Source organism: Echiichthys vipera (genome assembly GCF_963691815.1).
Source record: "Echiichthys vipera genome assembly, chromosome: 16".
NCBI classification, from domain to species: Eukaryota; Metazoa; Chordata; class Actinopteri; order Perciformes; family Trachinidae; genus Echiichthys; species Echiichthys vipera.
In genome coordinates this window covers 25,374,645-25,399,297 of record NC_139841.1, presented here as the reverse complement: position 1 = coordinate 25,399,297, position 24,653 = coordinate 25,374,645, and the positions used below count along the sequence as shown (strand labels likewise).

The 24,653-nt window shown below is 44.4% G+C and overlaps 1 protein-coding gene across 2 annotated transcripts in view; it reads left to right on the top strand.

Moving 5' to 3' along the window:
• The window catches only part of LOC310958874 (tenascin-like), a 38,529-nt gene extending 14,774 nt beyond the window's left edge, over positions 1-23,755 (top strand). Inside the window, exons 7-29 of one of the 2 annotated variants that reach the window (XM_083930013.1) lie at positions 1,768-2,037; positions 3,044-3,229; positions 3,326-3,415; positions 3,606-3,869; positions 4,148-4,552; positions 6,272-6,709; positions 7,987-8,262; positions 9,727-9,999; positions 10,987-11,259; positions 11,361-11,633; positions 14,146-14,469; positions 15,512-15,784; positions 16,032-16,154; positions 16,246-16,389; positions 17,074-17,193; positions 17,302-17,445; positions 17,727-17,857; positions 19,358-19,490; positions 20,197-20,348; positions 20,461-20,557; positions 20,646-20,807; positions 21,875-22,038; positions 23,052-23,755. In XM_083930013.1, the coding sequence (XP_083786139.1) occupies positions 1,768-2,037; positions 3,044-3,229; positions 3,326-3,415; positions 3,606-3,869; positions 4,148-4,552; positions 6,272-6,709; positions 7,987-8,262; positions 9,727-9,999; positions 10,987-11,259; positions 11,361-11,633; positions 14,146-14,469; positions 15,512-15,784; positions 16,032-16,154; positions 16,246-16,389; positions 17,074-17,193; positions 17,302-17,445; positions 17,727-17,857; positions 19,358-19,490; positions 20,197-20,348; positions 20,461-20,557; positions 20,646-20,807; positions 21,875-22,038; positions 23,052-23,162 (4,826 nt within the window). In that variant the 3' untranslated portion in view covers positions 23,163-23,755. The remainder of the gene's footprint in view (positions 1-1,767; positions 2,038-3,043; positions 3,230-3,325; positions 3,416-3,605; positions 3,870-4,147; positions 4,553-6,271; positions 6,710-7,986; positions 8,263-9,726; positions 10,000-10,986; positions 11,260-11,360; positions 11,634-14,145; positions 14,470-15,511; positions 15,785-16,031; positions 16,155-16,245; positions 16,390-17,073; positions 17,194-17,301; positions 17,446-17,726; positions 17,858-19,357; positions 19,491-20,196; positions 20,349-20,460; positions 20,558-20,645; positions 20,808-21,874; positions 22,039-23,051) is intronic. The other variant, XM_083930014.1, reaches the window with a different exon arrangement.
• Positions 23,756-24,653: the final 898 nt, after the last annotated feature.

Genomic DNA, 24,653 nt, shown 5'->3' with positions numbered 1-24,653 from the left:
CCCGTAGGTGTGAATGGTTGTCTGTCTCTGTTCGTCTCTATGTGTCCTGTGATAGACTGGCGTCCTGTCCAGGGTGGACCCCGCCTCACGCCCGATGTCAGCTGGGATCGGCTCCAGCCCCCCGCGACCCCGACAGGGACAAGAGGTTGAAGATGAATGAGCCCTTTTCCAATGTTGATTTGTTTTGGTTTTTTTATTTACTACATTTTATGGTTTATCAAAACACAAGACTTAAAGACATAAAACAATACAAACACAACAATAACAGTACATGCGTCAGGGGAGCACAAATTAATTACATTTCAAAAAGGTGTTGATTTATTTCATGATGAGTGTTAAATCAAAGTTTTATTCTTCTCAAGGAAGGAAGGAAGGGGTGGGTACAGAGCCTAATGCTGGGCTCTGTTGATTCGTTGTTGCTTTGTCCTATGAGAGAGCCAAGTTGAGTTTTATAAGGGCTGTTTTATGTATAAAGACTTAAAAAAACATGGCAGGAGTGACACCATCGTGGACTTTGACTCGGTTGATTTTTTGAATTTCGTTATAGAAGCTAAATCATTCAGACGGATTAAACATTTGATATAGCTGAGAGCAACTTCGCAGGAATGGTTTGACATTTTATTTGCCTGCTGAGAACGAGATTGATACTGCTCTAAAGATGTGTGTGTGGGGCGGCGGTAGCTCAGTGGCTCTGCAACTGAAGGGTCGCAGGTTCAATTCCCCCTACGGACCAAGAATGGAATGTGGTGTACGGAGAGGTTCCAGTTCACCTCCTGGGCGTTTTTCCACGTACTCTGGCATCTCTCCTTTTAATGCATGTGTGTGTAATGTGACACAAAGTGAACAAATTTAATTTATATGCTGTGTTTGAAGCAGGCAGCCAGTTAGCTTAGCATAAAGACTGGAAGCAGGGGTAAACGGCTAGCTGCTGTCTAAAAGAAAAACTATTCTTCCTACCAGCGCGTCTAAAACGCACTTATTTACTCCGCACAAGAACGGAACTTAGTCTCGGTAAGAACCATTATTATACACCTCTGTAAAACCACGGCTTATTTGGGACAAATTAAAGCCCATAAGCATATTTTCCAAAATGTCAAACTAACTATATCCTTTATTTCATTATAAACCAACGTATTGGAAAAAAGTAGTAATGCTTGACTTGATGATGGTGAATATATTAATTACAATTAACCCTCACAGGACATAAATGTGTGCCAAATTACATTGAGAACAGTTACTATGCGTGGCCCTAATTGCATTTAATACTTCATATTTATGAATAATCATACTTTAAATAGACCAGCATTTGTTGCAGACAAACCTGTGAGAAACATACAACTCTCCTTTTTTTCTCCAGTCATACTGAATCATCTTAATGTTGGTTCATTGCTTCTGCACATATATTTATTATATTCATTCATTCATCTTCAACCGCTTGTCCCTGTCGGGGTCGCGGGGGGGCTGGAGCCGATCCCAGATGACATCAGGTGTGAGGCGGGGTCCACCCTGGACAGGACGCCAGTCTATCACAGGGCACATAGAGACAAACAGAGACAGACAACCATTCACACCTACGGGTGATTTAGAGTCATCAATGAACCGAACACCTGCACGTCTTTGGACTGTGGGAGGAAACCGGAGAACCCGGAGAAAACCCACGCAGACACGGGGAGAACATGCAAACTCCTTTCATGCTTCTTTTCTCTCCCTTGATGTCCCACTGAGCTCTGACTCACCCTCACCTCTCTCACCTGAATCCCACCCCAGATATCGACGGCCCCGGGCAGGTGGAGGTGAAGGACGTGACGGACTCCTCTGCTCTGGTTGGCTGGTCTCATCCCGTGGCTCCTTCGGACAGACTCACCATGTCTTACGGCCCCAGCTCCGACCCCTTGGACGACATCAGTGTGGAGATTTCCACCCCGGACAAACAGTATAGCATCGACGGTCTGAGGCCGGACACCGAGTACAAGGTGTCGCTCATCTCCAGGAGCGGAGACCTCTCCAGTGATCCGGCCACCGCCACATTTACTACGGGTAGGATTGTGACAGCAGCAACAAGTTGAAACCGATGAAAAGACCAAAACAATGAATTAATGTATTATTATTATCATAATTTATTTACAAGCTATATCTTTGTGACGTGCTTTTAAAGATTGACCCTACTTTTTGGTTTATTCATGGGACTAATTGACAATATAAGAAATATAAAATAGCACCAGCCTTGCACTTTAATTTTATATAAAGTCAATGAAAAACTACAGTGAAACAATACTGTGTTGCACAACATGCTAGTGTGTTTATATCTTTTACAGTATTTATATATTTGTGGATGTTTTGGGATGTGCATACATGTTTGCAAAATGCTAATGGGTGTCAAGATTCTGATAATAGCTAAAATAATAGATTAAATGTCTCTTATTATTATTAAATTATTCTCTTAATATGAGATAAGATGATCCTTTATTCGCCCCACGTTCAGGATAAAAAGGGGATGGTGCAACAGACGGCTTCAGTAAAGAACGCAAAATATAATAAAAGGTAAACAGTAAAAAATAAAGCAAGTACCGGTAACCAGTAAAAAAGCACTCAACAGTTAAAAGTAAAGCACAATAAAGTCAGTTAACAGTTAATAATAAATAGACTATTGAGCTCATCCTTTACCCTGCACTGTGCAACATGCCTGTACTATGGTCACTTCTGTTTTTGCACTATTTGGTCATATTTACTCATATTTATCTACTCACTACTATATTATTACAAAGAACAACTGCACTATATCATGTGAATATGTATAAATGTCTATTTCTTCCCTTTTTAAATTTAACTTTATTGCTTAATTTTGCTATTTTTTACCTTATTTTGTAATTTTCTGTTACTGCTTTGACAAAAGAATTCACCGTCTGCGGGACATTAAAGGTTTTCTGATTCTGATTCAGTTAAATTTGCAGTATTGCACATAGGAAATAGGGATCTTGCACCTCTGACAGGAGCAGGAAGGAAGGACCTGCAGATGAATGTAAATGTTTTGACCTTTTACTAGCCCTGGACGCCCCCACGGACCTGCAGACCGTGTCCCAGACGGACGACAGCATCACTCTGGAGTGGACCAACAGTCAAGCTGATGTTGGCAACTATCTGGTGAAATACAGTCCCATCTCTGGAGCCACTCATGGTGAGGAACTGGTCCCACGAGGACCAGGAGACACCACAAGAGCTACTATCACTGGTAAGAGTCAGACATATATTACAGTAAGTACGACCACACACGACTCGTGTAAGTCCTCCCACGCGGTCATTTTCCTTCTATCCTTCTGTGTGGCAGGGCTGGAACCAGGGACAGAGTATGGGATTGGTGTGACAGCTGTGAAGAATGAGAGAGAGAGCCTCCCCGCTACTGCAAATGCAGCCACTGGTGAGAAACCCGGCCGAGCAGCTGTCCAAACAGCTGTCCAAACAGTCCTCCTTCACACCCCTTCATAAATACAGACAGCCATGTTTGTCGGTGACGAAATGAAACTGATATGGGGGGAATTTCTGATTTTTGTTGAGCGTGAAGCAGAAAGTGAGTCAGTTTTACACAGTTAATGTTTCCCTTCCGTCAGACATCGATCCTCCCAGAGACTTTGAAGAAGTCGAGTCCACAGAGACCTCCCTCACCGTGAGGTGGCAGAAACCTCGGGCCAAGGTCGGCGCCTACACGCTGGCGTACGTCTCCAAGGACGGCGGGGTCGAGGAGGTGGAGGTCCCGCCAACAGCGACTAGCCACGTCCTGTCCAACCTGACCCCTGGAATGAGCTACACCCTCGCTTTGGCTGCAGAGAGGGGGCTCAAGAGGAGCACACCTGTCACCCTACACGCATCTACAGGTGGGAGCAAGTTTACTATGATATACTAAATATAAAACATGTGCTTTCAAAGGGCAATTAACTGATTTGTTATGCAAAATATGCTTTTATGTCCCTTTATGTCACTTTATTCAGCGGTTAAGATGAAACAGACAGTTGCTTTTTGTGTTATTTATTATTTATTAAGTTAAAAAGATGGAAATTTGATGTCTTTGCTGCCAACGGACGCCACAAAATAACTTACGCACTTACACCTAAATGATGCTTTCTTGATTTCTGCCTTTTTGTTTTTCTTGTAGCCTCTTTCACGTTTTATTTAGCTGACTCAGACGACCGTGAGCTAACGACTCCCACAGGCTCGGAGGACAATGTCATTAGCTTTGTGCATTTAGACCCCTCCGAGTCCCCCCCTCTCTCAGTCGGGACGGAGTGGGAGGATGAGCCCGGGAAACTGACTATCTCGGGCGTCACGCCTGATGGATTTGACCTCTCGTGGAAGCTTAAGCCTCACGGCGTCTATGATAGTTGGGCGGTAGAATATAAAGACGCTCGGCAATTGTGGGATGTGAGAGAGGTCCAACTTCCTGGAGATGCCACTGGCGCTAGAATCCAGGGCCTGAACGCATCGACAGAGTATCAAATAAAACTTAACGGGATTACTGGTAGCCAGAGATCTGCGCTACTTGAAGCTGTTGCAGTCACAGGTATAAGCTTCTCTTTGAGATCATTGGAGACATTGTTTATTTGACAGGAGGGCTCGAACCGTTGCTTGGAACAAAGTAGTGACATGACGTGCATGCTGGTATTTTACCCATTGAGATTTCCCAGTATGATGACGACCCCAACACCGGTGATTGCATTCCCACCAAAACTCCTTTTCATCTCCTCTGAGGTTTCAGTGCTGTGGCACGATGTTGCCACCTGAAGTTCAAATACAAGAAGAAATCTACAACACTTATTTTACAAATCAATAGAAGACTAATAAGATGATCGTATAACGTATTTGTGAAATACAATCGAGGAACATGGACTCATGGAAAATGAAATAACATATTATATACTTCTAAGGGCGCACTCACACTGTCCTTCCGCACCGGGCCAAAACAGGTTTTGCGGGTAAAGCCTAGTGTGTTTGACCAGTGTGAGTGCAACCGCTCCGCACATAACTGCGGCTAGCTGTCCGTCCACGGCCCGTCTGAGAGAGGTGGGCTTTTGTAGAGTGCGTTTGCACATGAACAAGCACGAGCATGCTCACGTGTACGAGCACGAGCGTGCCCACGTGTATGAGCACGAGGCCTACGACGGTTCTGACGTCATTTATGTGCGCCTGTTCGGACATAGAAAATAGAAGGACGGACCATGCGCGGACATTTAACAACAACAACAATGGCGGTGAAATGTTCACGTTGGTGTGATGCGGAGGTGGAGTGTTTACTGCAGATTTGGTCGAAGAAAAGATTCAAAAACAGTCGACAAGACGCACAAAAACTCCGAGGTCTGTGGAAAGATTTGTAAACAAAGCGACGCATCTCGATGACGTCAATCAATGCGTGTGACGTAATAAGGCGTGATGACGTATAGGCAGCAAGAAGCATTCTCCGAGGCCCAGGTAGTGTGAGTACAAACGGGCCTGGGGCGCGGGGGGAGAGGGAGGGGGGACAAGTACCCTAAAGCCCGGGGCGCGGTGCGGAAGGACAGTGTGAGTGCACCCTAAGTTTCAATCTGAACCTACTGATTACTTTTCAGATAACACTAGTAACCCCTACCTCCTATATTAAAATTAAAGGATTGGGAAGCAGTGGCGTAAGATCCCGCTCCCTTCAACGCGCTGTAATTCCCGTCACTACGCTGTACTGATTTCTTCCTGCATTTGAGCTTTTAAATGCAACCGTTCTGCTCTCTGAAAGCTCAATCCATCTCCATCTCCATCTCCATCTCCATCTCAACCATTCATCGTCTTCAATCCCATTAACATGATCAAATAATTCTCTTAGCAGTTGGAGAAAATGACGCCGTACGTCACTCACGCATGTCAAACACGTGACTCAGAACAGTCTTTCTTTAGCACAGCAGCAGCAGTATGAAAAAGAAAATGGCTGTGCATGGCTTCACCATCTGTTTGAAGACAACTGTGTACTGTCACTCCGGTGGACTACTCAGCGGCTTCAAAGATTAATGACACTGACTCGAGTGCCATTAATGCCTTCGCTGGCTGGTGCTTGATGATGTAGACTCGCGGAAAGAGGCGAGAAAATGCTGAAATCCTCACAGGAGTAATGTGTATAAAGAAGGAAGCTTTGTGCAGATCTATGTGAATCCTACATCATCTATTTTAATCCAGTTTCTTCTTCACAGGTTCTTTTTCCGTCATCAGCAGAGCCGGTAACAAATTCATTTCTTTAACCTGCTTTTATTCACTGTAGCACCCGAGCCTACCTCTCCAGGTGTTCTTATGCTGGGTATCAAAGATGCCCCAACAACCTCCACAACAGCAGCTCTGGATACTGAAGCAGTGCAAACCCCAGATCCCCTCCGTCCTCTAAACACTTCTGATACGGGTGCGACGGGCTCCGGGGCCGAGCCTGAGAGCTCGAGCCCGGACGTACCGGGGGACCTCACAGTCACAGTCACTTCCACCAGTGTGAGCCTGGCTTGGTCGGCGCCCGACGAGGCGTTCGATAGCTTTTTGGTGGAGCTCAGTGCTCCGTCAGGGGCGACACACGCTAACGTGACAACACTGCCGGGAAGTGTGAGGAAGGCGGAAGTAGAGGGTTTGTCCCCCTCGACACGATATGATATTACATTACAAGGGCTGATGGAAGGGAAGCGAACTTTACCTCTCAGAGTTTTTGCTACTACAGGTACATGGAGCAATGTTTGTTTTAGTAGGCGTTCATCACCGTCAGCATCACATTCATTTACTCTGACGCTAATCGCTCTTTTACTTGACTATGACTATGTTTTATTGTAAAAGACAATCCTCTTTCATCCCGTATTTTCCTCTGCTTCACTCTTATTTATGGCAGAGTGTTTATATATGATTCATATTTCCAGAAAAAGTTCTAATATTTCAAGATTAAATTCAAAGTAGTTTAGAAAAAAGTAATATTTCAAGTTTAAAATAATGATTTGAGAAAACATTTGTATTATTTCCAGTTTAAAGTTGTAACATTTCAAAATAAAAGTCTTAGTAATTTAAGAAAAAAAATTGAAGTTGTAACATTTCAAGGTAAAAATAATGATTTGAGAAAATATGTGTATTATTTTGATTTAAAGTGGTAATATTTCAAAATAAAAGTCATAATAAAAAAGTTGTAATATTTCAAAATAAAAGTCATAATAAAAAAGTTGTAACATTTCAAGTGCTGATATTTTAAGAAAAAAAAGTCTGAATATTTCAAGATTTAAATATTTTGAGAATAAAATTGTATTTCAAGATTGGTTTTAATGTTTCAAGAAAAGAAATTGACTATTTCAAGATTAAAGTCGTAACATTTTGAGGAATAGGTCGTATAATTTCAAGATTACAGAAATATTTAAAGGAAAAAGAGTCTCAATATTTCAAAATAAAATATTATTTAGGGGTAAAATGTACTTCAAGGTTAGATGCAATATTTCAAGAAAAAAATAAACTGACAATTTCAAGATAAATAACATAATGTTTTGAGTCAAAAGTTGTACATTTTCAAGATTAATATAATATAAAGAGAAAAACGTTGTATATATAAATATTATTATAATATTTTTGCAGAAAAACAACTTAAGTCGTGGAATATTTCACCTGATATTTAAAAAAAAAAGTAATATTTCAAGATGAAAATCATAATATTTTCAGAAAGAAGTTGTAACACATCGTGATAAGTCATAATATTTCCAGACAAATGTCAAGTCGTGATATAAAACAACAACATGATATTTTAAATCAAAAATATGAAACATTTTCCAGTGAATCCCTGAAATATTCTGACAGGTTTCTTGTTAATCCTGTTAATCTGAGTTTCTTTCCCTCTTAAACGTGGCTCAAAAGCTCAGTCGTGTTTATTGTGGTGAAAACTGTGAAAAGTCATAATAATAATAATCATTTTGACGCTCCATCTTGCCATCCAGTTGACCCCACTCTGATCTGTCTATCTACCAGAGGAGCTGAGGCCCGTGGTGGTGAACCTCACCACCTCTGACATTACATGGGACGGCTTCACTGCGTCCTGGAGCCCCACCGCTGGGGGCTTTGAAAGCTTTGTCATTGAGGTAACGAACCTGGAGAATTTTGAAGAAAGCCAGAACCTCAGTCTGTCTGGAGACGCTCTCAGCCTGGGCATCTCCGGGCTCAACCCCAACACCAGCTACATGGTTGGCCTGTTTGGGATGTATCAGGGCTCCTACCTTGCACCCGTGTACACTGAAGCCACCACAGGTACCTGCAACTAGCAGCGTTGCAGTGTTTTTTTTAATTTGTCCTCTTAACTCACTTTCACTTTCACTTCCTTTCCTTTTTGATTTTTTAACTTTCTGTTTCAGTCGGTGTCTGCGACGCATACGCAGACACTCCGGCCTCTGTTGTCCCGCTCTCAGTGGAGTGTCCACACCTCGCTGCATGAAACGACAACGACCTAATGTCTGTTTTTGTCATCACTGTCCGAAAAAAACCCCTAACCAGAGGGTCCTGCTTCATCTTAACCGACATGTCATGAACCATTCTTTTACCCTCCAGCCACTGTTTCTGTCTAGCTGAGAGAGGGCGGGGTGATGGGGACACGCGCCGCATCACTGAGCAAAGCAAACGCCCCTCAAATGTTACAACCCTTACCCCGACCTGCTCCCTCCACCCCCCCAGTTACCAAAGTGCATGAAGCCCCCTCCCCCCCCCTCCCTTCCTCTACCATCCCCTGCATCGTGGTGAGGTTTGACGCTGATGTGCTGCAGTGATTGCAAAAGCAAAACCCAATAACTTTCACCCTCTACACGCCCGTCACACCATGACAGCGTGACCATCTCATCCCATCCATCCATCAGCTCTCATTCAGTGTATAATCAATTAACCCTGAGGGATCATTTGCTCACGGGTGTTCTCACGCGAGTTCGAGCGCCATTTGAGGTTCTGTTAGTTTGTCTGAGGTAACTTGTCAATTCTGCTTCAGAGCGTCAAAGTAAATATCCTCGTTTCCTCTTTGAACTACCAGGTGGCAAATGATTAAATCTTCTTGTCGTTATCAAGGTAAAAAGCTAATAATATAACCTGAGGTTAACAGCAACGCCACCTCGTTTTACATCTGAATGACGCCTAATTTATCCGCCGCATGTTTGCAAGCCACTGATTTGATTTGTCACTGCATGTTAAAGAAATATATGTTTTTACAAGTTTAACTTTCTCTCTAGCTGTCCTATTCTGCTTTGATCGCTCTGGTGCAACATCGTGCAGACTCCATCTCCTCTCTCTGTGTGTGTGTTAACAGATTCACCGCATGATCACGTCTCCCTCCATACGCATGAAAGAGGCGTTTATTTGATTTTAAACTATTATATTTCCTTCTGTCGCCACATTTTTACATTAAAATCAACACTTCATTCATTTAAACTTGCAGGCCAGCCATGCATTACATGTTTGTCCATCTAATTATCATATTTTTAATGAGAGTCATCGGCATAATTGTTTAAAATTTAAGCTTCGAGGTTCATTTTTACGCAAGTATGTGCATGCACTTCATCTTTAAAGCTACTCAGTCTGTCAGGATTTGCAAGTGGGTGGCGGTGAGTGTCCTGTAACACTCTACACGTCTTTATGTGATGAATCAAACGGTAATTTATCACTTCTATCAGTTTGTGTTCTGCAAAAAAATGTCTTTTCTAATGAAAATCTAATACTGATTTCTCTCTTTAGTGAATCAGCCAGACGTTGGCAAACTAAATATCTCAAACTTAACGTCAGAGAGCTTTTCTATCTCCTGGAACGGCACTGAAGGGAAATTTGACGGTTTTATCCTGGAGATAATTGATTCTGAATGGCTGACGGAGCCAAAGGAATATAACGTTTCCCACAGTGTAAAGTCCCGCGACGTCACGGGGCTCAGGCCCAGCACTGACTATATAGCTTATTTGTACGGCACGTACAAGGGATCCCGCACAAGTGCTGTCAGTATTGTTGCATCAACAGGTATTTTGATTTTGTGTACTCCAAAGAATCAGGTTATTTCACCCGCTTTGAATGGTATCAGCTGATTGAATGGCCGTTATCCGTTCTCCACCGTAGATATGAGGCGGCATGGCCCTACTCCGCCTCCTAGCTGCCTCAGTAGGCCGTTATCTATTAGTACGCTGGTTCTCTCTTGTCAGTATTGGACGCTCAGAGCAAATACTGGACCGTGCTCCTGTGAAGTAACACACAAGTCCATGTGAGGGCGGCTGGGGTCGTGGATGTTCAAACAAACCATGTCCATGTTGACTTGCTTTACCTCATGATGTAACGCTCTTAAGTGACGCCATGAACGCAAGTATTTTAGCCCGAACCAGGATCTTTTATCTAAATTTAATTTAATTTAATTTAAATATTCAAAAAACACAAAAAACAGGATACACAGGAGGTAAGAAATCGTAATATTTCAAGAAAAAAATGCGTCATTTTTCAAGCTGTAAATTGTAAAATTTCAAGATGAAAGTTAGAATATTTACAGACAAGTGTCAAGTCTTGATATCTTGAAACGAAAATTAATTAAAAACTAAAATTCATAAAAATATGACACATTTCCAAATGAATTCCTGAAATATTCTGATTTCTTTTGGGTAATTTCTCTACTTTTTTGTAGTAGTTTGACTTTAATCCTGTTAATCTGAGCTTTTTCCCCCTCTATGACCGTAAACTGACATTGACTTTGGCTTTGGGAAACACTGATAATATTACATATATATATAATATATGTATGACATAGTTACACCCCTGCAAAGGCGACAGATGGTAACGGCCTTCTGAGTGTAGCAGGCGCCTCCTCACCCATATCCTTGAGCGCGGGTAACGCCCATTCAGTGGAGTGATATCCTTCTTCTTTACACTGTAAAATCTACGGGGTCTGTGTACGTAGAGACAAATACATCCTCTCCACTTCCTTAAATGAATGTGTTTCATATGTTTCTCTCCCCCTTGTAGCTGAAGAGCCTGATTTGTCCAGGCTAGTCGTTTCTAACATTACCTCAGACCGATTCTCTCTGTCGTGGCGGACGGGAGAGAAGCCTTTTGATAACTTTATAGTAGAAGTCAGAGAGTCTGCTTTGCCCTCGCAGGCAATGGGGCGCGCTCTGCCAGGAGACGCGCGCTCCACGGTCATGGCCGGCCTCAAAGCGAGCACAAGCTACGACATAAAGCTGTACGCCAGCGCCGGTGGCCAGAACACGCGGCCCCTGTTTGACGTAGCTACGACAGGTATCCCATTACATGCATTCTGTCTGACACCGCATGCACCAACCACATTTGTGATTTGCCAGCGCAACATAACTGAAAAGCCGTGTTCTTTTTCTGTTCAGAGGACGTCCCACAGTTGGGACCCATAGCCGCCTCGTCTGCGAGCCCACATAACCTCAGCTTGTCCTGGAGCACTGTGTCGGGCCACTTTGATGGCTTTGTTATCCGGGTCAGTGACCTGGAGCAGCAGTCTGATACGCTGGAGTTCAGACTGCCCGGTGAAGCCCGTAACATTACCATTTCTAAGCTGATGGATGCCACAGGCTATGATATTGAACTGTACGGTATCTCTCACGGGCGCCACACTCCCTCTGTGTTAGCCCACGCCGTCACAGGTACTACGTACTTTACTCACATCTTGAACCCATCACTTGTAATTGTAAGAGGTTTGTAAAGAGGTTTTGTATCAAAACTGAAACGGACTGAAGGGCCTCTCGGAGAAATGTGGCTCCTGCTATCAGCGTTACATACCACATAACTCTTAATACTGTTCAGGCTTTAGATCACCAGAAAACAAATACATTTAAAGTTGCAATAAGAGCAAATTTGACATGCATCATGAGCACGTTTATTCCACATCTTGTAGCATATATTAACCCCAAAGAGGTCAGGACTTGAAAGAGCAGGCACTAGTTTTTATTGTTGTATTTTGTTCTGTTAGAGAGCAACTATCTTGGGTTATTAGCTTTGACAGAATGTTTTATAAGTGGAGGGAAAATGAAGTATCTTCTTCTTAAATGCACAGAGAAGAAGTTTAAAGTAGCGTAAAATGGAAATACTCAATTAAAGTACAAGTAGCTCAAAATTGGGGGGACAAAAGTGAAGTAGTTGAGTAAATGTACTCAGAATAGCTACTGTCCACCACTGGATAAGGAGCTGTCACCGATTATACTTTGCTCTTAAACTGCACCTGTATATTTGATGATTGGAGCTCAAAGCTGAAGCCGGATTGTGTCAAGATGCAACAAGATGCCCGCGTGGACTTTTATTCAAAAGCTGCAAAAGATTTATCTTCTCATCTTGGGATGTACATCCTCTAAGGCAGCGGTGTCAAACTCACATTCACAGTGGGCCAAACTTAAAAACTGGGACAAAGTTGCGGGCCAAACTCAATATCTATAAAAAAAAAAAGACTGCAAGTGTGCATGTGTTCCCTTCTCTCCAGATAGTAATGTTGAACCTTTCCAGTGCAGGTCCTTGTTCTTGTCGTGGTGTTTCTTCTGTTTGATTCTTTGGTTACAGCCACGGTGACAAACAGCTCTTTACCTTCACACACAGATCATCTGCTGAAAGCTCCTGTTCTCCATCTTTCTTTGGGTCGTTTTTGGGGAGGGGTGGATGAAGTTTGTCTGCAGAGACTGGTAGCATGGATGCTCATGTTTGCTAACAGAAAAGTAGACGTGTGTGTGCTTTATACTCACGGACCAGCTCTCAGAGAACCTTGATATGATCTTGCGGGCCAAATGTAATTACACCGCGGGCCAGATTTTGCCCACGGGCCTGAGTTTGACACCCCTGCTCTAAAGCCTCGTCCACACGAACATGAGTAGTTTTGAGAATAGAGAACGCTCTGTAGCACATTTTATCGCCTCTGTCGCTCAGTATAGTGGAAGAATAAGTGCTCTGTTGCTTGGGGTTAGTACCAACACTGTTTTGTCCACAATGCACAAAATGTCGCCTCATTTGTGACGCGTCATAAAGGAGATAATGGCACACACTGACGTAACAAGCCAAAAACTCATGGTATTAGGGCATAACTACTTATTTATAACATTACGACTTTGACGATCTTTGACCCTCTGGCTCATGAGCATGTACGCTTGCATACTGCAAAATACCAGATGGTAGAACATCCTGGTATTTTGGCATATTGCATTAGACATACTATGTATACTGACGTAATTCTTAGACTGAAAATAGAGTTTCTGAACACTGGAAGAAGTTTCCATTGACCTAAAACACATTTTATGCACAGAAATATGGACTTGGCCTCAGCGTCTTATCCAGCGGTGATGGTTCGTCACATTCTCGTTCGTCACATCCTTGTTCCTCCCGTTCTCGTTCGTCACGTTCTCGTTCGTCACGTTCTCGTTCGCCACGTTCTCGTTTGTCACGTTCTCGTTCGTCACGTTCTTGTTCGTCACGTTCTCGTTCGTCACGTTCTCGTTTGTCACGTTCTCGTTCGTCACGTTCTCGTTCGTCACCTTCTCGTTCGTCTCGTTCTCGTTCGTCACATTCTCGTTCGTCACGTTCTCGTTTGTCACGTTCTCATTCGTCTCGTTCGTCACGTTCTAGTTCGTCACGTTCTCGTTTGTCACGTTCTCATTCGTCACGTTCTCGTTTGTCACATTCTCGTTTGTCTCATTCGTCACGTTCTCGTTCGTCACGTTCTCGTTTGTCTCATTCGTCACGTTCTCGTTCGTCACTTTCTCGTTCGTCACGTTCTCGTTCGTCACATCCTTGTTCTCATTCGTTGACACCGTTGAACATGGTTTTGTGGCTCCGGACACCAAATCCAAGCTTTAATATGTGGCATTAGGAAAGAGAGGTTGCAGACATTTTTTCTACAGTCTCTTGTAGATGTGTATAAAACTCTATGATGCGTGCAAAATTTGCCCTTAATGTGTTTTGGCCTTTACGTTGAGGAGCTATCCAGATCAGAGGTTCCCGTCTTAAGCTTCTTTTTGGCTCCTTTAAAACAGATCAGCCTCACAGGAAGAACAGATTTTATTGTATGCTTTTGCAACCATTGCACGCATAATCCTCCTAATGGAAACTTGTTCCCCCTCCCACATGTGTTCCCTTCTCACATTAAAAAAAAAAAAACTCAAACCCACTCCTATCCAGCTCCTTTGCCAAAAGTGGAAAACTTGACCATTTCCAACATAACCCCCTACGGCTTCCGTGTGTCGTGGGAGGTGAAGCAGCAGCCACAGCAGCAGCAGCAGCAGCAGGAGGATTTAGCCCCCTCTAGTGGCGGCTTCAGCCATTTTCACTTAGTGGTGACAGACTCTGGCTGGCTGCTAGAGCCTCAGGAGTTCACTGTGCCAGGAAACCAAAGTCACCTGGACATCTGGGGCCTCATCACCGGCATAGGCTATGAGGTCAGGCTGACGGGGGTGTCAGAGTCAGGGCTTCTCTCTCGGCCTCTGACTACAGTGGCTGCGACAGGTACCACTCACAGTGCACCACAAGGACCCTCCTCTTACTAAAACAAAGTGTGAACTACTGTACATGAACGATCGTTAAAGTTAACGATCACACTCTGAAGGGTCACCATGACAACCCGGCGGGTCTTTAAATGACATCATTCTTTAATATCCATGCTTTTTTTTGCATAATCATGGATAATAATAGATATGAGTTTAACAAAATTGGCTCCAGAACTGATACATTTAGTTTGCCGCCGTGTTTCGATGGTGAGTCTTCAGCTCGGTGCTGTTTCCTAACCCTAACTCAGATATTTACAACACAGCTCTTTTCCAGAATGATCTCACTCTTCTTTTATTTCAAGCATTTGCTCCGTCACCGGGAGGAAGAGACGCGGAGCTCTCGCCTGTTTCTTCTCACCTCAGAAAATATGAGCAAGCACGTTTGTTTGTTTTCATATTTTAAAACGTGTTTTCCTTCAGATTTCTAATTGGCGCCCTTAAATTTACTCTTCATTTCTCGCCGGTTTATTCATCGATCTGCCTCAAACTCCCGTGGATCGATGAAGACCACTGAATAACATCAAAATAATCAGATGTGGGAAAACACTGATGAATCAACGTGACGTTCTGAGCATGAAATGTCGGTTGATTTAACTTCTAACCTCATTTGTTTCAATGTCTTTGAATGCACTGAATGCATCGAGGTTGGCCTTGAAGACGCATGGGGACCTGGTCTCAACCGGTGTTTGCCAAAGTCCGTCCCGACAGATCCGTTATTAAGGGATCTGACTCTGTTCACTGACAATAAATAAACGTTTTTAAAAAAAAGCATCTTGTCTTCTTTAATTCGCCCGAGCCTTTGTAGCCCGTGTGCTGTGTTTTTAACCGATTGACACTAACGGACGTCTCAGCATGGCCGATCGAAGGTGGCGGGACTATAACCCCGTCTGCCACCTTGGAAACCTTCTTGCCTGATTCCGTTCCTTCTTCCGTACGTCTTCAGAAGTTGAATATTGCTGGAAAAACTCCTTCTGCAACGTTGTGTTTCCCTGTCTAACCAGAGGCCGAGCCGGAGGTGGAGCATCTCTTTGTTTCGGACATCGCGGCGGACGGTTTTCGTCTGTCTTGGACGGCTGACGAAGACCTGTTTGACAGATACGTTATCAAAATAAGAGACAGCAAAAGGTTAGCCCACCCGAAAGAGTACAGCGTCCGCGGTGACGAACGCACCAAGGTTTTAACCGGACTCATGAGTGGCACCGAGTACGAAATCGAGCTTTACGGCGTCACGTTGGACCAACGCTCCCAACCTATTACTGGGGTTGCTCAGACAGGTAGATGAAAACACAGCAACACGTGCAGTTTCTTGCTAACTACTAAACCTTTGGGTGTCTGAGAACTGAACCCACAGTCCCACTAATCGACTTTACTCCTCTGGTGTAGGATTAACTCAAAGGCCTTTTGCGGATTCCTCCAAGCTCGTAGATTTCGTAGCATTCTTCTCAGTTATTGGCCGTATTTTCTCCACTTTAAGCCACTTTTTTTTTCTGCTTTCCTGTCCGCGCATATCCATTTCACTAGGCCTGAGCACTCCGAAAGGACTTAGCTTCTCTGAAGTGACCGACTCCTCAGCTGTCGTCCACTGGTCCAGCCCTCGCTCTCCAGTGGACAACTACCGGATCACCTACGTGCCCTTTGAAGGAGGTACTATAACAGAATATCAAATATGACCTTGAGTTTTAAGTACTGATCAGACGGTATGCGTTCTGCGTATTTAGTTCTCTGTCGTCCACAGGAAGCCCACTGATGGTTACTGTGGATGGCGGCGTGTTCGAGGCTCTGCTGCCCGACATGATCCCCGGGAAAATGTACCAAGTGACTGTGAGCGCCGTGAAGGGTCTGGAGGAGAGCGACCCCAGCACCGACACCGTCACCACAGGTCGGCTGCCCCCTCCTCTTCTTTACCTCATTCTCCTTCATCTACTACTCATTCTCCTCATCCTCATTATACCTCTCTTTCTTCTCCTCCTTATTCCCCTCATTCTCCTCGTCCTCCTCATTCTTCTCATTCTCCTCCTCCTCCGTATTCGTTCTTCGCCTCATTCTCCTCCTCATTCTTCTTTTCCTCGGTATTCTCCTCCTCCTCATTCTTCTTCTCCCTTGTTATTCCTCTTCTCCTCTTCCTCATGTTTTTCTTTACATAAATCTCTTATCCTCATTCTTCTCTTTCGCCTCCTCATTATTCTTCTCCTCTCCTTCTTTTCCTCCTCCTTATTCTTTCTTCTTCGTCTCATTCTCCTTTCCTCATACTTCTCTTTCTTCTCTTCTTCCTCCTCATTATTCTCTTCTTCCTCCTCATTCTTCATCACCTCATCCTTCTCTTCCTCCTAATTCTCCTTTATGATTCTCCTCAGCCTCCAAATTCTTCTTCTCATCCTTATTCCTCTTATTCTCTTCCTTCTCCTCCTCTTCCTCCTTATTCTTTCTTCTTCGCCTCCTCCTCCCCCTCCCCCTCCTCTCCATTCTTGTCCTTCACCTCTTCCTCCTCTTCTTCCTCCTCCACTAATACTGACGTTGGACTCAGTTCGTAGAAAACTGAAACGTTCCTGTTTGTGTCCTTCAGCTTTGGACAGGCCTCGGGGTCTGACTGCAGTGAATGTCACCGACACCTCCGCCCTGTTGCTGTGGCAACCGGCTGTTGCCACCGTCGACGGCTACATCATCACTTACAACGCTGATTCAGGTGTGCGTCTGCTCTGCTCTCCTGTATCCGTCTTTCTTTCCTTCCACGAACCAGCACGTATCTTTACTTTACCGGAGTTTGGTTGTTGTGTGCTGTTCTGCCTCACAGCGTCCCCAGTGGTGGAGCACGTCTCTGGGAACACGGTGGAGTTTGAGATGGGCTCCCTGGTTCCAGGAGCTCACTACACAGTCGGAGTCCATGCTATGAAAGAGGCCCAGAGAAGCGACTCTGCTGTTACTGAATTCACCACCGGTAGGTTTACCCCCGTCTGGACTGCAAGCGTAGTATGGTCTTGGTATGGTACGGTCTAAATGCCCTTTTGTTTTATACGTTTGTGCACATTTTGTTTACTTGTGCGACTGACGCAACAGAAACACAATCAATGCCTAATAAAACAGTGCTCTTTTACTACATATTGTAGGGTTTTATCATTATATAATAGACATTTGCTTTAGTGTCGCTGACGTTTCCTGAAACAAATGCATATTGATTCTTTGAACTGGAGATAAATCTGCGGTGTGACGTATCTTCAGGTGTGGATCCTCCTCGTGATCTGACGGCTATTAACATTCAAACTGACGCTGCGACTCTGACGTGGGAACCCCCGCAGGCTGCTGTGACCGGTTACACACTCAGCTTCTCCTCTGCCGATGGTGTGATCAGGGTGAGTATCATCCACTTGAGTTCAAACGGCGACAACAATACAAAAAACACAGACTGCGTAAACTCACCGCTACTTTCCAAAGCACCCTGTGACATCTTGGAACGGTTTCTTAACTTCTTGGCGTCGTTAGTTTTCATTTTATACAACAACAACGAATGACAATAACTTATAAACTTTCTCTACGGTGCATTCAAGGAACCTCTGACATCTAAAATCTGCTTTTGAAGAGTAACTTTCAATGCAAAAAGCTCACAAATTCCCCCTAATCTTTACCATTCAGATTATTTTATTCTATCCTGGCACGGACTCCTGGTCAAGATGGACCGCAAAATCATAAGTTTCATACACAATCGCAAACCGAAACATAAAACATCACAAACAAAACACACAAAACAAGACTCTCCTAACCCCAGTGAATCCACAGACAGCCAAATCTCAATTAAGTAATATCCAGGCTCACAAATGATAAAAAGATGAATATAAGATGAATATAAGAGATACAAAAATGATATGAAAGTGAAATTAGAATAAAATAAGAGCATAAAAATCAGCTTTAGCCCCCCGCGACCCCCACAGGGACAAGCAGTTGAAGATGAATGAATGAATGAATGAAAGAAAAGAAACAAAATAAATTAAAAACTAAATTAAAATACAAAAGCAAGGAGTTTGCAAATGGATTAGAAGTGATGCCATGAAGAGAAGTAGAGGAAGTAAGCTGGCACGGGAGCTCAGAGGCTAAAAGACAAGTAAAGACGCTTGTTAAGAGCAATAATATTATTCTGTAAAACAACAAAACAAAGTATTTACAAAGCTCATGAATGCAACACAGGGCTACACGGTGGTGTAGTAGTTAGCACTGTCGCCTCACAGCGAGAAGGTTACAGGTTTGCATCCTGGCTGGGGCCCTTCTGTGTAGAGTTTGCATGTTCTCCCTGTGTCTGCGTGGGTTTTCTCCGGGTTCTCCGGTTTCCTCCCACAGTCCAAAGACGTGCAGGTGTTCGGTTCATTGGTGACTCTAAATCACCCGTAGGTGTGAATGGTTGTCTGTCTCTGTTTGTCTCTATGTGTCCTGTGATAGACTGGCGTCCTGTCCAGGGTGTACCCCGCTCCACGCGCGATGACCCCGGCCCCGGGATAAGCGGTTGAAAATGGATGGATGGATGAACACTTGAATGCAAATATTTGTGCTGTACCCAGCGTGTTCGAGTACCTTTTAGTTGTTTTCCACACCAGAGTGAAATTAATAATATACCAAGTTAGCAGTAATCTCTGAATCTCTAGTACGGTCCTGTTGGTTTATACGTTTGTGTGTGTTTGTGTGTTTGTGTGTGTGTGTGTGTGTGTGTGTGTGTGTGTGTGTGTGTGTGTGTGTGTGTGTGTGTGTGTGTGTGTGTGTGTGTGTGTGTGTGTGTGTGTGTGTGTGTGTGTGTGTGTGTGTGTGTGTGTGTGTGTGTGTGTGTGTGTGTGTGTGTGTGTGTGTGTGTGTGCGCATACATTCAGGAAGTGGTGCTGAGTCCGACAGCGTCCTCTTACGGCATGGCTCAGCTCACGGGCTCCACAGAGTACGATGTGACACTGCAGGCCATCGCCGGAGCCCAGAGGAGTCGCCACGTGAGCACCGTCTTCACCACCAGTAAGCATGGAAACACATGCAACACACACCTCCTATTTTTATCTCTGTTACCATCATTTGAAGTACTTTCAAACTTCTTTTTAACTCGCTGGTCAGCAGTGAAAAGATCTGGTGATTTGTTACGCAACAGTCCAGATGCACTTTTGATCGGATTCTCCACCTGTGCTTATTTTTCATTCTGTCTGAGCTGAACGGAAAAATCTTTTATTTTTCCTTTCTTTCCTTTTTTCAAAGCAATCTTTCTTTCCAAGCTCCTCTCCCTCTCCCTCACACACACACACACACACACACACACACACACACACACACACACACACACACACACACACACACACACACACACACACACACACACACACACGCACAGACACAGAGGATACTGTATTGTGCCCGAAAGCTGAGATGATGTCTTTTTAATATGTGCTTCTTGGGGCGGCAGTAGCTCAGTCCATAGGTGACACGGCTGGGAACCGGTTCAAGTCCCTGTGTGGAGCGTGGACTGGTGTCTGGAGAGGTGCCAGTTCATCTCCTGGGCACTGTCGAGGTGCTGTTGAGCCACGCACCTAACCCTTAACTGCTCGGGGCGCCGGTCACTGGCAGCCCCCTCGCTCTGACATCTCTCCATTAATTGCATGTATATAGGTCCTGTTTGTGCACGTGTGTGTATTTCGGGTCTGTGTGTGTTCTTAATTCTTATTCTTCTTAGTTGGACAGTTGTACCGACGCCCCAAGGACTGCGCTCAGATTCTACTGAACGGCGAGACGACCTCTGGTTTGTACACCATCTACGTGGGAGGAGAGGAGAGCCAGCCCGTGCAGGTTTACTGTGACATGACCACAGATGGCGGAGGATGGCTGGTGAGTGACTCCACCTCCACCCGCAGGAGTGTGAACGTAAAGGCAGTTTTGTCTTCTGTGATGCGCGGTTGTTATGATTACTGTGAAGCTGTTGTGACACCGTCCTCCTCAGGTTTTCCTCAGACGTCAGAACGGAAAGCTGGAGTTCTACAGGAACTGGAAGAACTACACCGCTGGCTTCGGCAACATGAATGATGAGTTCTGGCTGGGTAAGAGCACTCTCTCTCTCTCTCTCTCTCTCTCTCTCTCTCTCTTCACTCAGTCCCTTTCCAACTCACACATCTTAAATTACCACAGGTCTCTCCAACCTCCATAAAATCACAAACTCTGGCCACTACGAGCTGCGAGTCGACTTGAGGGACAACGAGGAGTCGGCCTACGCTCAGTACGACAAGCTCACGATCGCAGAGCCAAGAACACGTTATAAAATCTACATAGGAGCGTACAGTGGGACAGCAGGTAGGTCGTGCTTTAACGTTTGACATTTTGGGGACTACGCTTATTTGGATTGGATGAGAAAATCGATGCCTCTCTCATGTCGGCCCAGTAAATATTAGGAGCTTAGTTTAGCATAAAGAATGGAAACGTTGGTAAACAGCTAGCCTGGCTCCATCTTAGATTGAAGAAATACACCTGCGAGCACCTCTCAAGCTCATTTAAAACACTTTATATATGTTTCTTGGCCAAATGCAGTAGTCTTCAGTAGTCTTCAGTAGTCGTTGTGAGGTTGCCAGGCAACCAGCGGAAGAAGTAGTCTGACTCTCTGACTTTTGTAAAACAAAACCCGCCTCAGTTTTTGTACGAAATAAGTAAACAAGCTATAACGCACACCCTTAATTATGCACAACTTCCAACCTTTGAACGGGTGAGTTGCATAAAAATTCTCGTTCAGTCGTCATGAACAGAGAAATGTGCTATAGAGACAAACGCTTTCTTTGCAGCAGGCTGTAAACATGTTCATTTCTGCTGTTAAGTCGAGCATTTTAACACGAGCGTCTGTCGGGTTGACTCACTTTTTGCCTCCAGTGGACATTTGAGGAACTGCAGTTTTCCATGTTGGCTTCATTTTTCAGCACCGGAGGTTGCAGTTGAAATAATAAACTCTTTATGTCTTGTTTATGTAATTTGTACAAAAATGAAAGCGTTAAAGCATCAACTTTGGGTTTCGTCGGCTGGGTGCAGCAACTTTCTGGAGTCTGGTTGTCGCCGTAAGGTTGCCAGGCAACCAGCGGGGGCTCCAGGAGCTTCCAGCTAAAAAGTGCTGTCTTGCACAGACCGTGTTGTTTTTGAATTAGGTAGATAAATAACGTGCTGGGGAGCGTTAGTGTCGGTTTTTGTTGCTTCTGGACGGAGCCAGGCTAGCCGTTCCCACCTGCTTACAGTCTTTATGCTACGCTAAGCTAATGGTCTCCTGGCTGTAGCTTTATGTTACACTCTGATATGAAAGTGGAAATGGATTTTTTAACCTTAAATCTGCAAGCAAATGTTGAACTGTTCCACTGTGACGCTGTCGATGCCTTCACCAGGTGACTCCATGACGTATCACCAGGGCCGACCCTTCTCCACCTACGACAACGACAACGACATCGCCGTCACCAACTGCGCCTTGTCCTACAAAGGTGCCTTTTGGTATAAGAACTGTCATCGGGTCAACCTCATGGGGAAATACGGTGACAACAGTCACAGTAAGGTGCGTACGTTTCATTTCATAAAGGTTATCCCTTTAGATCGGACAGGGTCCTGGAAAACCCGGACATTTAGAGACGAGTCATCCAGTCACGGAAAGGCCTGGACATGGATTAAAACGACCAAATATCCTGAAAATAATCTACGGTGTCCTGGAAAACGTTGGCCTTTCACTCAGATCACTCGCGTACACATACCGTAGGCCTGTATTTTGTTGGTAGGACAGGCTACGACACTTCAGGTTTACCCGACACAAACGCAACCCTCAGTCAAGTGTGTGTTAAAAAAATACACTTAATACCTTTTTCATTAAATTCCTGCAAAGTCTTCATTGCATAATTATTAAGTCTGGACAGTTTTGATGTGAACTGCAGCTTCAATGTTGGCGGAGGAATTTAACCAGAAGGCGCTGATTCTAGTTCCTATTTTGACGTTTTATCACCTTTTACATCCAAGTTTCTTATTTGTGTTTCACGGTGCTGAGGATATTTTAACTGTCACTCTGCCATAGTGTAAATTAGGCTTCACCCTCAGTGTTTCACTGAGGTTTGAGTGATGTATCAGTGTTTAATGAGTATTTCACTGAGTTATTATGAGTGATGTATCAGTGTTTCACTGAGGTTTGAGTGAGTTATGAGTGATGTATGAGTGATGTATGAGTGATGTATGAGTGATGTATGAGTGATGTATGAGTGATGTATGAGTATTTCACTGAGTTAGTATGAGTGATGTACGAGTGATGTATCAGTATTTCAGAGCTATTACAACCATACAATACAACATATAGGGGACCTTGTGACCTAGTATTTGTTATAATACATAAAATATCATTTCCAGACATAAAATGTTCCGCGCTCTCGTCTGTGCAACTGTTCCTTATCCATCTTGGGTGTAATAAAGAACCAAATCTGATTTTTCCAGGAGAATTTTCATCCCTAAGTGTGAATCGTTAGATATCGGGTTATAATTCTCTCTCTTTGGACCCTCTCTCATGATTTGTGCTCTGTCTTTCTGCAGGGGATCAACTGGTTCCACTGGATGGGCCACGAACACTCGATTGAATTTGCGGAGATGAAGATTAGGCCGGCCAACTTCAGAAACTTCGAGAACAGGAAAAAGCGATCGTAGACTCGTGAAGCCCCTCCGTCCTCTCCGTCCACGCCCGTGAACTCCCGTGGCTCCCTCGTCCTCGACTCAAACTCCAAAACACACGAAACAGAAGACGATCAGAAGCAAACCGGGTCACATTTACACCAGAGAAGGGGTCGTTTTTGTGTAGACCCTCCCAATTTGACACGGTCGTGTATGTTGAAAGCAGGTGAGTGTGATGAGCATGAATGGACGTGCAGTTCACGTGTCATTGGGGCCAAACGTCTGTAATCACCTGTGGAGTTTAATGTAAAATTTTGTAAATGCATCCACTGAATCATGTCACATGTCAAGGGCACATAGTCAGACTGCGTCACACACCCCCCCGTAAAGTAACAGGACGTTCATTTCATGTGGAATCGGCTTCATTCCTCCATCTTTAACTGAATCTTGACCAGGAAATATTATGAAAATGACAAATCTTAATGAGTATAACGACCTCTATGAAATGTATTCACTGTACAACCCAGAGCCCGTTTGGAGACCACTAATGCCACTGACTTCATATTTAAATTTGTGATTCACTCACGTTGATTGAAAGATGCTCTGTAACCTTCAATACGAATAAAATATTAGTTTGATAAAAGTGTGTGAGCTCTTTTTCTTTAAAGGGGAGACACCAGAGGCAAAGACGCTGAGACTTCCTTAGCATGTCTTCTTTCAGACTGGTGGAGAGAAAACATCCAAAATACACATTCATTCATTCATCTTCAACCGCTTATCCCGGGGTCGGGGTCGCGGGGGGCTGGAGCCGATCCCAGCTGACATCAGGCGTGAGGCGGGGTCCACCCTGGACAGGACGCCAGTCTATCACAGGACACATAGAGACGAACAGAGACAGACAACCATTCACACCTACGGGTGATTTAGAGTCATCAATGAACCCAACACGTAGGTTTAAGTGTTGTGTTCTAAGAACATGGTCACACTGCGATACATGGGGTTTGCTGTATGTCGCTAAATTAGGGGTTAAGGGACCTTTAGGAGACGGAGTATTACGGGATGTTACGTGACGCATGAAGCACGTGAAAACGGTAAACAAGGAAGTCATGTATGTAGACATGAGGCTGAAGTAAAAAGGCAGTTGATGTTCTGAAGCAAAACGTCTTTCACACACAACACTTAGTACAATTTGTCTGTTTGAGTTTGTAGATTTCAAAGGTTAGCATGAAAAGATGTCTCATTTGCATATTTCAACATACAGTTTCATGAACTTCATCTCATATTCAGCCTCTTATCCGGGGTCGGGTCTCGGGGGCAGCAGCTTTAGCAGGGGACCCCAAACTTCCCTTTCCCGGGCCACATTAACCAGCTCTAACTGGGGGATCCTGAGGCGTTCCCAGGCCAGTGTGGAGATCTAATCTCTCCACCTGGTCCTGGGTCTTCCCCGAGGCCTCCTCCCAGCTGGACGTGCCTGGAACACCTCCCTAGGGAGGCGCCCAGGGTTCATCCTTACCAGATGATCCTGAA